At 37.9% G+C, this 12051-nt stretch overlaps 1 protein-coding gene across 1 annotated transcript; it reads left to right on the top strand.

The window, feature by feature from the left end:
- The first annotated feature begins 6063 nt into the window (after positions 1 to 6063).
- Positions 6064 to 11216, top strand: LOC139711449 (uncharacterized). The gene is made up of 4 exons (XM_071623331.1): positions 6064 to 6151; positions 8705 to 9007; positions 10065 to 10196; positions 10957 to 11216. The coding sequence occupies exons 1-4, from the start codon at positions 6064 to 6066 to the stop codon at positions 11214 to 11216; spliced, it is 783 nt and encodes a 260-aa protein (XP_071479432.1).
- The last annotated feature ends 835 nt before the right edge of the window (positions 11217 to 12051 follow it).

Here is a 12051-nt window from a genome sequence, read left to right as displayed (position 1 = left end):
TAAAGAAAACAGCACAAAATGATGATGAGGATAATAATGATAATAATATTGTCGATAATAATAGTGATATGGCAATTAAGATGATAATTGAACAAGTCATGGATCATCATCATCACAATAGCACTGATGGCAGATATTTTTGTTCATTACCTGTGTAACAAGATATCGCTTTGAGTAAATGTTAATATATAAGCCCTATTAAATATTGTAGTCATTCAATGCATATTTTGTCTCATTTCCCCGTCGAAATATTTATTATCAGTATACTGAGAGTCAATCCTTGCATGACAAAATTTCGATTCTCTTTCCTACCCTCCGTTGGCGGAAATATGATAGCCTCTAACAAATAGAAGCAAAAAAAAAGTCTCACTTACCGTTTATTTCCAGCGATTAACAAAGAAGAGGATATGGGTGTGCATGTATTCGGGAGAACGGTTGATATTACTGTCCACCATGAAATTTTACAACGGATGATTTTCAAGAAGTTACTAAACGTGCCACTATTGTGCCAACTCTCTCATAGTCTACCCGCTGCTTCTCCGATGCTGACAATAAAGTCGGGCATTCAGCCTCCACTCACAAGCTTGCAGTCTGAATGAACCACAACCGTGAAGAGCGAGCCAGATTTATATAGGGTATGAAGCGAAACGACTAACACGCAGTCTGAGTTCACGCACCTGCGATGACGTGTACATTTTGACGTCGGGGTCGATTGCGCGAACCACTGAAGTAGAACTTTGAATGGAAGCAACGACGCAAACACAGAAAGCTGAGTAACAGAGCGAGCGCTAAAAGTCTGCCATTTTCGTTCAGTGAATAACCTGCCCTTTATACAGCTTGTATGCAATTTTTTTAACTACTTAATTACTGTAAACAATTACTGCAATTGCAATTTAGATTAAAGTTTCACAATGATTATAAATCGAAATGGCAGCGGATAGTGCCATTTTCTTTGTGTGTATATGCTTTCCATGTACATTTTTACTTCAGTGGCTCGTATGCATTGCGATACGACACGGACAGGTAAACACGTCATACAATACACGGGTCGGGCGGGCGCGCCCGGGCGTCGCAAACACACACTGATAGCTATACAAAGTGACGATTCATATTCTTCGTCATATAAAACTCCAGACAGTTAAGTCAGAACAACTCATCAAAAACAAACCAACACGTGTGTCAGCATCCTTGTGGCTGTGGAATAGTCTACCTGAATGTATAAAATAAACTGACTCAACAGGCGGCTGTGTTAAAAAAAAATAGCCTGTTTGTTCAAGTAGTCTCATGCATGAGCATGTACAGCTGGTATAAGGTTGTCTGAACGTTCTGAAATTTTGCTTTCTTCCTTTTCAACCCTTAGAGACATTTTAATTTCAAGCTCTTGATAATTACTGTGAATTATCATTATCAACATTATCATGATCGTAATTTTCTATCATCATTATTATCATTATATCCAATCTCATTGATTCTGCGTCATAAAATCTACGGGTTCTTCATCAATTAATAACTTAAAAAATCATTCAATTTTTTTCCCCCGGAAAATTTCATGAATTTGATATTTCTGTTTCCTTCCTCAGTTATAGCTCACATCCATCTTCTTTCTCTTTGTCTCGTGTTATTAATTTCCTCATTATTATCATCATGATCAGTACAATGGCATTATTTTGTTAAAATAACATATACGATTATAAAGAAATCAGTTCCTGCTGGAATGTAGGCATGCTCACTTGAGTTCAATAACAGTAAATATTGTTGTTGTGCAAAAGAGTAAGATAACACATCTGAGATAACTCAAGAGGAATAAAGGGTAAATGACAATTATAACCAAGCAAGCAAGCAAGCAAACAAACAAACAAATCACGAATACCAAACGCCTGATAACTCTCCGTTGTATAGAGCGTATGACTGTGGTGATGAGGGCGTCCTGGATAATTTTGTACTAGCACCGCATTGCTCAATTGACAGACTGCCAATGTCAGACTCTGAGAATTTATAGGCCTACTCCGTACATAAGGTTGTCATAAAATGCATTTATCTCTGCAATTTGAATGAATGATGGCCATATGTTTTCGTTCTGATATAGTGTTCACACCCATTTAGATCATTGAGAAAAAGCTTGGAAATAAATGCAAATTCAGGAAAAGCAATTGCTTGGATTCTATTTTCTAGCAAAGTTTATGTTGGGAAAGTATAAGTCAATACATTTCAGATTACAGCATTGTACATAATTTTCGACAGGTTTGAGTGGATCGGTGAAAATTCGATACGCGATTTAACGGTGTGGTTTTAGGTTAGGCAATGCCATCGATTCACATTAATATACTCCTGTGTTATCAATATTATACTGTTATGAAATTTGCTTCGTGAAATGAGTCCAAAGACTGCTATCAAAACTGAATTCAACATCAAATACAGGTAGAATTCATTTTTGTTTGTTTGTTTGTTTTTTGTTTGTATTTTACTAAAAAACGATGCACTTTAAAATGAGGAGGGGGAATGGTTCTCTTACGTCTTTCGCTTTAGCTTCCTGAAGTAATTTTTCTTCTTCCTTTTTTTTTGGGGGGGGGGGGAGGTCAATCTCTGAGCAGAATCAAATTTCCAACTCACAATGCTGCTCCTTCTCCTCTAACCTCCATAAAAATGTTGAAACAGACGACAATAGTGCAACCCAAGATATATAACAATAATGCTGAGACTGCAGTGATTAGGATGCATCTTTGCTGAAGGGACCCGGGTTCGAATCCATCGGGTGCTGCTGCTGGAGTCTGGCGTCTTTCTCTTGCTGCGGCTGCCGTTACACCAACTTACCACTTCACAGCTTCCCCCATCCTTATATAGCTCTCGTACAGTGACGACAGGGGCACGGCAGATACACGACAGAAGCATGAAAACGACAACAACTTTTAAGCAAAGTTTGTATGGACATTGGATTGGATGGTGATGGCTAAGACTCAGTGAACGCGAAAAGTGTTCATGAGCCATTCATAGGAAACAAAAATTCCGTACACATTTATTATCCTCTACTTATTAATTGATACATCATCCGGTAGAGCCAGACGTGTCTTATACGTCTATTCTTTCACAATATATTTTTTAATACAATTATACAACCTACCTCATAACGTAGATTTTAATTGCTGGATTGCTCATGTTACTTTTCTTACTTTTTCTTCCCCCCCCCCCCCCAAAAAAAAAAAAAAAAAAAAATTGCGTGATCATCGATTGATGAATGGGCGATTAGCATCCCACGACACACAAGGTCATTCCAAATCTCAGACCTGGAATCTTTTGGAGTCGATTATTCCATTTACGTCTCATTTGATTGCATCCTTTGCCTCGGTCAGTTCGTAAATATACTCTCACTGTCATTAATTAAACGCTCGACACGAGTCGCTGCAAATGACGAGCCAGGGAGAAATTCTCCCTTTTGCCGCCCAAGCCAAGGACTGTGAGCACGATTGTAAAGTCGTGCTGAAGCTAGCAACAACGAGGTTTATGATTTAAGCAAATATTGATATATCGACGCCACATTTTACATAAATCCCTGCGGAAGCATGGGTACATTCAATAGGCCCAGGCAGTCTTATGACTTTTACGGACAAATTGCTAAAACGCTCTTCTGCTACATGAGTTACTGGTCTTTGGCCGGTATAGATATTTTTGGTGGTCGCAATACGTCAGTTAGTTTAATCACACAGTGCGATTTATCACCGTTCACTGAACAGTAATAATGGACATCTGAATTGTTTAGATTTGTCCATAAATTCACGTTACGGTTCTGTCGTTACTGACAAGCAATGGTGATTGCAAAATAAGCTTTATCATTTATTCTCAGCATCACTGATGCCTCAATCTGGTGCATATACAATGTAATAAATCTATCGCGCTTCTTGATTAATTAACTTCGATCGATCTATGAGAGATATAGTACATCGATAAGCCCACCCAAGGCCAGGTTCAGTATTGTAGGTCATCAGTAATGTGCAAACAGTCTGCATAAATCTTCAATCTCGAAACCGGGTCAAGATTCTAATTTTCGGAAATCATGATCTATCATCACCGAACCTATATCGGGAAAATGGGCAGCAATCGACACCAGTCCATGCGTTTGTAGTGTTCTTGTTCGTACTTCGGTGTGTCTTAGCTCACATTGTGTCTGTCCTGTAACATGATTGTTTGTCATGAGTTTTGGAGACCACACATTTCTTTAGTTTTTTTATGTATGTACATTGTATATTGTAACTGGTGGGACCCACAATCTGACAAGCTTCGTTTTTTTGTGGGTCCCCCGTCTCAATCCTCCGATTCATTTATCCACCTAATGCCTGTATCTGCAATCCCATTGAAAAGCATAATGGATACTCCTTTTTTTATTCATTATATCGATAATTTTTGATATACTTTCATGTACATTGTGGGTATAATGTTATGTTATTGATATGTTGAAATGGAGGAAAATAGAAATAGACTTGAACTTGAACTTTGCCAAAGTTTAATCCAAAGGGACTAAAAAATAAATCATTCGAATTTATACGTAAATTTCGAATTACACAGTATAATTAACACATGTTTGTGTACTAGTCTGTCCTTCGACTTAACAGATTTTATTTCTGTTACTTTTTTTCAGTGCGGCGAGGTTGACTGTAAAACAGGGACTACTGTCTCTTTGAGGGAAAATACCTACACAACACTGGAAACCTGATCAATACGTTTCTCAGCAAAGAGAGATGCACATGGTGTGATTTTTTTTTTCGTATCTAACTGTCTTAGCATAGATTCGAGAAAAAAAATAGCGCGTATCATTAAATGTTAATGATTATTATTAGAAAAGCATTCAGCAGCTTGACTAATGACGATGGGGCCTATAATAGGCTTACCTCCATTGTGCTTTCTTTGAGTCCACGTCAATGGCTCATTAAATAATTTCCATTACCACATTTTATTTAAAGCGCCTACCAAATATTGTTTCGACTATTGAAAAATCGCATTTATAGGCACGCGCCACCACTCGGCTAATATACGACAATAATTGAACAGAACGAAGAGACGTCACCGTTCATTTCTTGCTCTCTCTCCCTCTCTTCCCTATTCTCTGACTCTCATTGTTCATTACCGGGCAGGTATAGATACGAGCGGCGTTCCCATGCACTTCCGTCATCGTATCAAATTTCCGCTCTTGTTCGTTATTCTTTTCCTTTGGTTCTGCTCTGTGTACCGGAGAAGGAGCACACCACAGCTCGACTTTGGTGCCAAATTCGCTCACTGTTTAATCACTTTCTTCCCTGGCGGTATTTCCATGTTTTTCACCCTTGCGATTTTACGTTCAGAGACTTTTCAATGATGCAGGCCATAATTATGTTTAATACCGATTCTATCGATATTTTGGCTTAACATGTGGACTTGATGTTGTATATGAGATTGGGAATTCGAGGCCTCATATTATTTTCTGCATTCCTTCTCACATTGTGTTGGCTAAGTGATTCGGGAAGAGATATGGATCGCTGCACCACGTGAATTATCTTATGATGCTCTGATCTATAAATGACGCAGTGTATAGAGACAAAACTTTTCAAAGCTTCTCATAATGAAAACTGTGCGTTTGAATTCAATTAAAAGCTGAAAGTCTTGTTGGACTCTAAAGTCGTCGGAATATGTGCAAATGTATCAGAAGTTAACCGAATCACCCATCCACGGTATGGCATAACTTTAGCCTATGAAGTGAGCCGTTTCCTGAATATCCAGTGTGGTGTTCGGTTCGAACGTCTTTTTTCTCTCAATATTTCAGTCATTTTGGGCTGAGCATACATCTGGTACTCCCTTTTGGCAGAAATGTTAACGCATGAACTCTTCCAAAGCAGAAAGGAGTTTATCTTCAAAGGCGTGCTAATTTTGTAAGACAGATTTTGGCTGAGCTGCCAGCTCTTCCAACAGAGAGCATCTTCCAGAAAAAAAGGACAACATTATTTCGAGCGCGTGACAGCGGAAGATAGCGGGGACAGCGTTTTGGTAATTTTGGAAGTGGATTCTTGGAAAGTCGCCTCTCAATTGTCGACAGACACGATGTCGCCTTCGAGAGCCACGAGTCTGTCTTCGAAGCTCCTTCTTGGTGTCGTGGCTCTCATTGCTCCGAATGTCTGCGGGGGAACAAGTGAGTATGGTTGGGATTTTAAAGATGTCTCTCCGTTGGGCGGGATCGAGCGCCATGCTTCTAACATTGTGTCATCCGTTGCAGTCGAATCGATAGAAAAGGCCAGCACTGATGAGTGAACGTCTCAAAATGATTTTATCAGTCGTATCACACCCCACACGCCATGCATTTCTCTCCTTTCCTAGCATTATTGTCACCATTAAAAATTGGTGTAAAACATGATTATGCCACTATATTCTTGCAGCTTCATTATTGGCGTGTCACAGCAGTTACCTAAAAACAAGCTCAATAGTTCTTATAGGCCTATTATTGTAAAAAGTATAAGGAGTCAATCACTTGCTAACAGCTGTTGAATTCTATGATTATTATTGATGTTTTGTGTCACTCGCCAGGTGTGTATTAGCATACCCCCCCCCCCCCCCCCCCACACACACACACATTATAGTAATGTAAGATTCCGGCTTTTTGCAGGCACGTGCATGAATGGAATGATACAATGTATACAACACTCGTCTCAATATTACATGTCATGGCATAAGGTCAGTTAAATATGAATTAGTATCAGACGTTTATGGTAGCAACGAATATTTTCGTAATTCAAGCATTTCAAAAGAGATGGAATGACGATTCTACGCTTCAGATGAACTTATACTACAGCACAAAAACCAAAACAAACAAAACGAAACAGAGGAGGCTATGAGTCAACTCAAATTAAAAAAAATGGTGAAGAACTGATGGATGAGTCTGCAAACTAGAATCCAGGTGATATAACTTTGTGTAAACCTTAAGTAAAGCAAACAGACCTCTTCATTCCTTTTTCCCTTTCTTCTATCTTCTATCATTGTATCGTATTTATTGTGTAGCTGATACGTTTTGTTACACATTGTAAAATCAGTGAAGACAAAACCACTTTGTAAAAAAACTTACATGTATATTATGTATGTATATAATCATGTACATGTCTTCGCATGTACAACGATCATGCAGGAACCAATAAATAGAATAGAATAGAATAGAATAGAATAGAATAGAATAGAATAGAATAGAATAGAATAAAATAAAATAAAACAAAATAAAATAAAATAAAATAAAATAAAATAAAATAAAATAAAATAAAATAATATAAAATAAATAAAATAAAATAAAATAAAATAAGATAAAATAAAATAAAATAAAATAAAATAAAATAATATAAAATAATATAAAATAAAATAAGATAAAATAAGATAAAATAAAATAAAATAAATGAAATGAAATGAAATAAAATAAGATAAGATAAGATGAAATGAAATAAAATAACTCCTGAAAGTTGTTCAGACACATGTTTCAGATTTCGTTTCCGATTGCTGATCATTTCAAAGGGGATAATGTGAGGAGTTGTTGACGTTCTATGATACGCCATATCCAAGGTGACGAACTTATGAAGTGAAATCAGACGAATAGAATGATAAATGCACTTGTAGATAGTGTCGGATATTATGAGAGAAATTCATTGGCTTTCAAATTTGCATTGTATGTTTTTACTGAATAGCGATGATTTCACAAAGACACTGGCAGATTAGAAGAGACGATGACGTCACCAACTCACAACTCTACCATTGGTTTTACACGCAGATTAACAAATGATAAACAAAACTATGTTTATGCTGGATTACTACAAGATAAGCATGATATGCTCCCAAAGATACAACTTGTTCTTATTGATTTCATGTTAATAATGATAAGATAAGACATTTATAGATTATGTACAAGTCGATGACAAACAATGAAAGACTTGTGATGTGATGAAAATGCTCGCCTCTGTCGATTTGAATGATAACGCGAATGATTTATGAAAATTAATGAAATATGGAAAATTTTATCCCTTTTCAAATTCTAAGTGCGTTTTCGCAGAGCTTTCTACCATTATATTCGACGCATTACTGTCTCTATTTCAATACTCACGCTGGAACATGACGCGAAAGGGTAATTTACGAGAGACGGTGCACTTCCTACCTTACAGCTTGGTGCATCTGGTATAGCAGACGACTCTGGTTCAACGCCTGGCTATATCATATGCCTTGAGCAAAACATTTTTGTCTTCAGTGTTTCTTTTCAACACGGGGGTGTAAAATTGGTGCTTGCATCCACAAAAGAGTTTGACGTGTGTCCTTTGTTGGCGCCTTCTGCACACAGGATGGAATGCACCTGTCCTCATATTCTTAAAGGGCCTTAACATAAACAATCACACTTAATACAGTATAGAATGATTATTCAATGAAATGAAGACATCATATCAGATTGCTCATCTGCCTTAGAGCACTGAATCCCAACTACCCCATCACAAACCTTTCTCCTTTACACTAGACCGCTAAAAGCGTTAGACCTACATGCATGTTTATACAATGGTTCTCCATTACGTCCATACGTATACAGGGCACTCAGTTGACACTGATGGTATCGTCTCGGTTGTGGTCCCTTAGAAATAATTTCTTTCCTTTTGATTATGTATCTATTTGTCCACTTATTCATCCATTCATGCATTTAGCCATTTATCAATTTCACTCCATCTAGTCACATATACCTGTCCATCTGGTTGGTCGCATGAGTCAATTGACTCCGAACGCTGTTACAAGCTACTGTCAAGCGGTGCCATCATGAAGTGGACCGTGGCTCGCAATACATGCCAGGCTATCGGTGGGGGCGCCTACCTCTTCGTTCCATCTTCACTTCAGGAAGAGTGGTTGATGCGGACTTTGTTTTACATCGACTTGCTGGACCAGGGAGACAACTTTAAGGCCTGGATCGGATGTTCCGACACAGACAGCAGTACCACATTTAGGTGCTACAGCGAGAACGAGAACTTGGCCTACCAGAGTAAGTCTCTCTCCCTCATGATTCTCTCTCCAGCCATTTTCTTCAGACCGAATTTTACCTGCAGTATACTCATTGAGATCCAATAAGCCAGTTCATAATCATCTTACTTGCACATTGATACGAAGTATCCAAATTGGTACGAAGTATCCTTCTATTCTTTCCTTTTTCTCACTTGGTGAGGCATTTCACTCATCTTTAGTGTGACATAATGCGAATATAAGCTTGCACGACGTAACAACAATTTTTTTTTTTTTATATAGAATTGCGTTCAAACAAAGAATTTAACTTGAATAGACCAGGTGACAAGAATAGTTTGACAACCAACCGTCGGAGAAGCATCCATTTCATTGTTTTGCATTGAATGCATTAACAAACTTTTTTTTTCGTAATTGCCAAGTATACCAGGCTTACTGTGAGTTAGATATGCTGGCAAGCACGATTTATAAAGATTTTATGAATAAAATATGATATAATATCTGTCGTATAATATTTATAATACGACAGATGCTTATCTCAGTGAATCTAAAAACTAGCAACCATGTTGGTAAAACAATGAATATTTTCTGCTCATGGTCGAGGTGGAACTACGAACTGGCTTATTGACACAACAGGAAGGATTCAAGTACTTATCAACGATGAAGTTCTCCACCCTCAAGCTTTCCGACTCCAAGGCGATACATCCTAATGTGAATAAATAGATCTCGAACTTCAGTTGTCTGTGCCTAACTAGGGAATGGCAAGAGTTGTAGTTGTTGCTTTATTCTAACACACAAAAAAAAAAAATGCAGACGGCTAACTGTTCTCTCCAAAGTCTGGTCAACTTCTTGGCTTCGAAAAACGTTACATGCGAAGTCCGTTTAGGTTTTCCGTATCTGCAAACATGCTTTACACGGATTTTCACAAATATCCATAATCCCAGTCTTTTCTGAAGAAAAATGATTGTTATGTTAAAAAAAAATGTCGAATTTCCTTCTTGTAGCTATAAAATCACAAGGATAAAATTTCGACGTTTTCTTTCCTACAACTTCCAACCTTCTGTCAATCCTTCTTTACAAAGACTGGGCCAGCGGGAATCCCGACCCGACCAAGTCCGCGCACAAACTGAACCCAGCGTCCATGAGTGTCGAGTCACCGGTCGAGAGCTGGCGACAGGAGAAGCCATCAGCCTCCAGGGTTGCTATCTGCGAGAGTAAGTGGGATGATGCCGGAAGGCATTTTGGGACAAAAACTAATATAATATGATTTATATCGAAGCTCTTCCTCTCCCCCTCTCTTTCACTGAATGTACACAATGATAATGATGATGACGATGATGAAATGATAATGATAATGATAATGATGATAATGATGATACGTGTAACAGCAATAATAATAGGGCCTAATAATAATAGTGATAACAATGATGAAACTAATAACTACATATGATATTAAGCAAGAGAGTGAGAGATAGAGAAAGCTTTTAAGCTGATTAAATTTTGTACATGATAGAATTTTTATAGCATGTTGAAATCGTGGGTATTTTGTTTTATCTTTAATTCTTTTTTGTATTTACATCAATTTAAAACGGAAACTTAGCTCTCCATCGTTACTTTTTTAACTGTGAGCGTGGATTTTATATAAACGGAAAAAAGACAGAATATATGTACGATTGAACTAACTTCGAGTCATCCATTGCAGTTGCTCATGCAAGCAACAACAAAAAAGTAAAGAAAAGGGACAAAAGGCAGAAAAACAGCAGAAAAACACCTTTATTAGATGAAATCGACTGATTGGTACCTACACGTGTGATGTTGACCCGGGTGAGACGAAAACGCTTTTCTTCCTTGCGTGGACAGTTTGTTTTTCTGTTGGTTCCTGGACAGGGAAGCAGTTCCTGATAAGGTATTGTTTGCAGAAAGTTCACATGAATTTGATCATTAATACTTAAATCCACACATTCTTCTACAAAGTGCCCGCAAGTGGACATGTGGGTAGGTCTTTCGCCCAGACCTACGTCACAAACACACCTGCTGATCTGTGCAACCTGGGTCCTCCCTTCCTGGCGCTGAGCTCCGTCAAGAACCCCATTTCGTGCGGGGCGGCGTGCAGCAAGGAGACGGGGTGTTTCTCGTTCAACTTCATCGAAGGGGGCCAATGCCAGCTGATGGGAGCAGTTACCACCTTCATGTATTCGCAGCCAGGATGTCGATATTACGTGGCAGCAGGGTAAATTAAACAGGTTGTGATCTGGATTATATAACGCAGAATGAAAAAAAAAACTTGAAAAACGAACATCTGATTTGTGTAATACAGCATCGCGGACGACTAGAGGAAACCTTCTGTTGGAGAAACCAAAGGGAAACGATACTTAGTACTGTATCCGTGCTTTAGACAGTGAGATGGATCATTAAGGTCTGACATGGTTACAATTTCTAACTTTCTGGATTTGTGACGGCGTGATTTTTATGCATGAATTCACAACATTATTCTGCATTTCCAGAAAGAATATCGTTTTCAAGAAAAAAAAACTTTCTGGATGTATCTAAGTCAACGAAAGTTGCAGACTTCATAAATTACAAACGCTTTAAAGGTATATAGGATTATCACGTCTGGAATCTCGATAAATGTGTAAAAAAAAAGAATTACTGTCAACAAGAGATACAAAGTCATCATCATTGTCAATCTCATCAGTATGATCGACAAAATCTTAATTTTGAATTCACTTTTGTTTTCATCAAATTGGCGTTCTCAACTCAGGTACTGGTATTCAAATTACTACAGATCTTGTACAGTAAGTTGTACCTCAAATGTCATATTCTGTAAGAGTACTTATCACTATTTTGTGTTTGCAAATATGTAAATAATTAGCGGACAGACACGGGTAATGTACAATTCTCTGCTTTCTGGAATATTGTCATGTTACAACGTGAAGTTGTTCTTGTTTAACTGAGAAGTTTGTTTTGCTGATGTAATGGCATGGATAGAATCTTAATGTTGTCATAAAGCATGTAACAGTTTGAATCGCCCTACAAAGGATTATGATGCCAACTGTACCTATCAGTATA

This window comes from Diadema antillarum, unplaced genomic scaffold, assembly GCF_040938485.1.
Source record: "Diadema antillarum isolate AM-2024a unplaced genomic scaffold, OU_Dant_1.0 seq00001659_RagTag, whole genome shotgun sequence".
In the NCBI taxonomy this organism is placed as follows: domain Eukaryota; kingdom Metazoa; phylum Echinodermata; class Echinoidea; order Diadematoida; family Diadematidae; genus Diadema; species Diadema antillarum.
Note: the sequence above shows the minus strand (reverse complement) of the source record. Positions and strands in the feature narration are given on the sequence as shown.

What these genes read in the sequence shown, in the direction of transcription:
- LOC139711449 (XM_071623331.1), top strand. Translation starts at nt 6,064, where the DNA reads ATGTCGCCTTCGAGAGCCACGAGTCTGTCTTCGAAGCTCCTTCTTGGT. An exon ending in GAATGTCTGCGGGGGAACAA is followed by an intron (nt 6,152 to 8,704) that starts GTGAGTATGGTT and finishes CACTCCATCTAG; the next exon opens with TCACATATACCTGTCCATCT. An exon ending in CAGGGTTGCTATCTGCGAGA is followed by an intron (nt 10,197 to 10,956) that starts GTAAGTGGGATG and finishes TCTTCTACAAAG; the next exon opens with TGCCCGCAAGTGGACATGTG.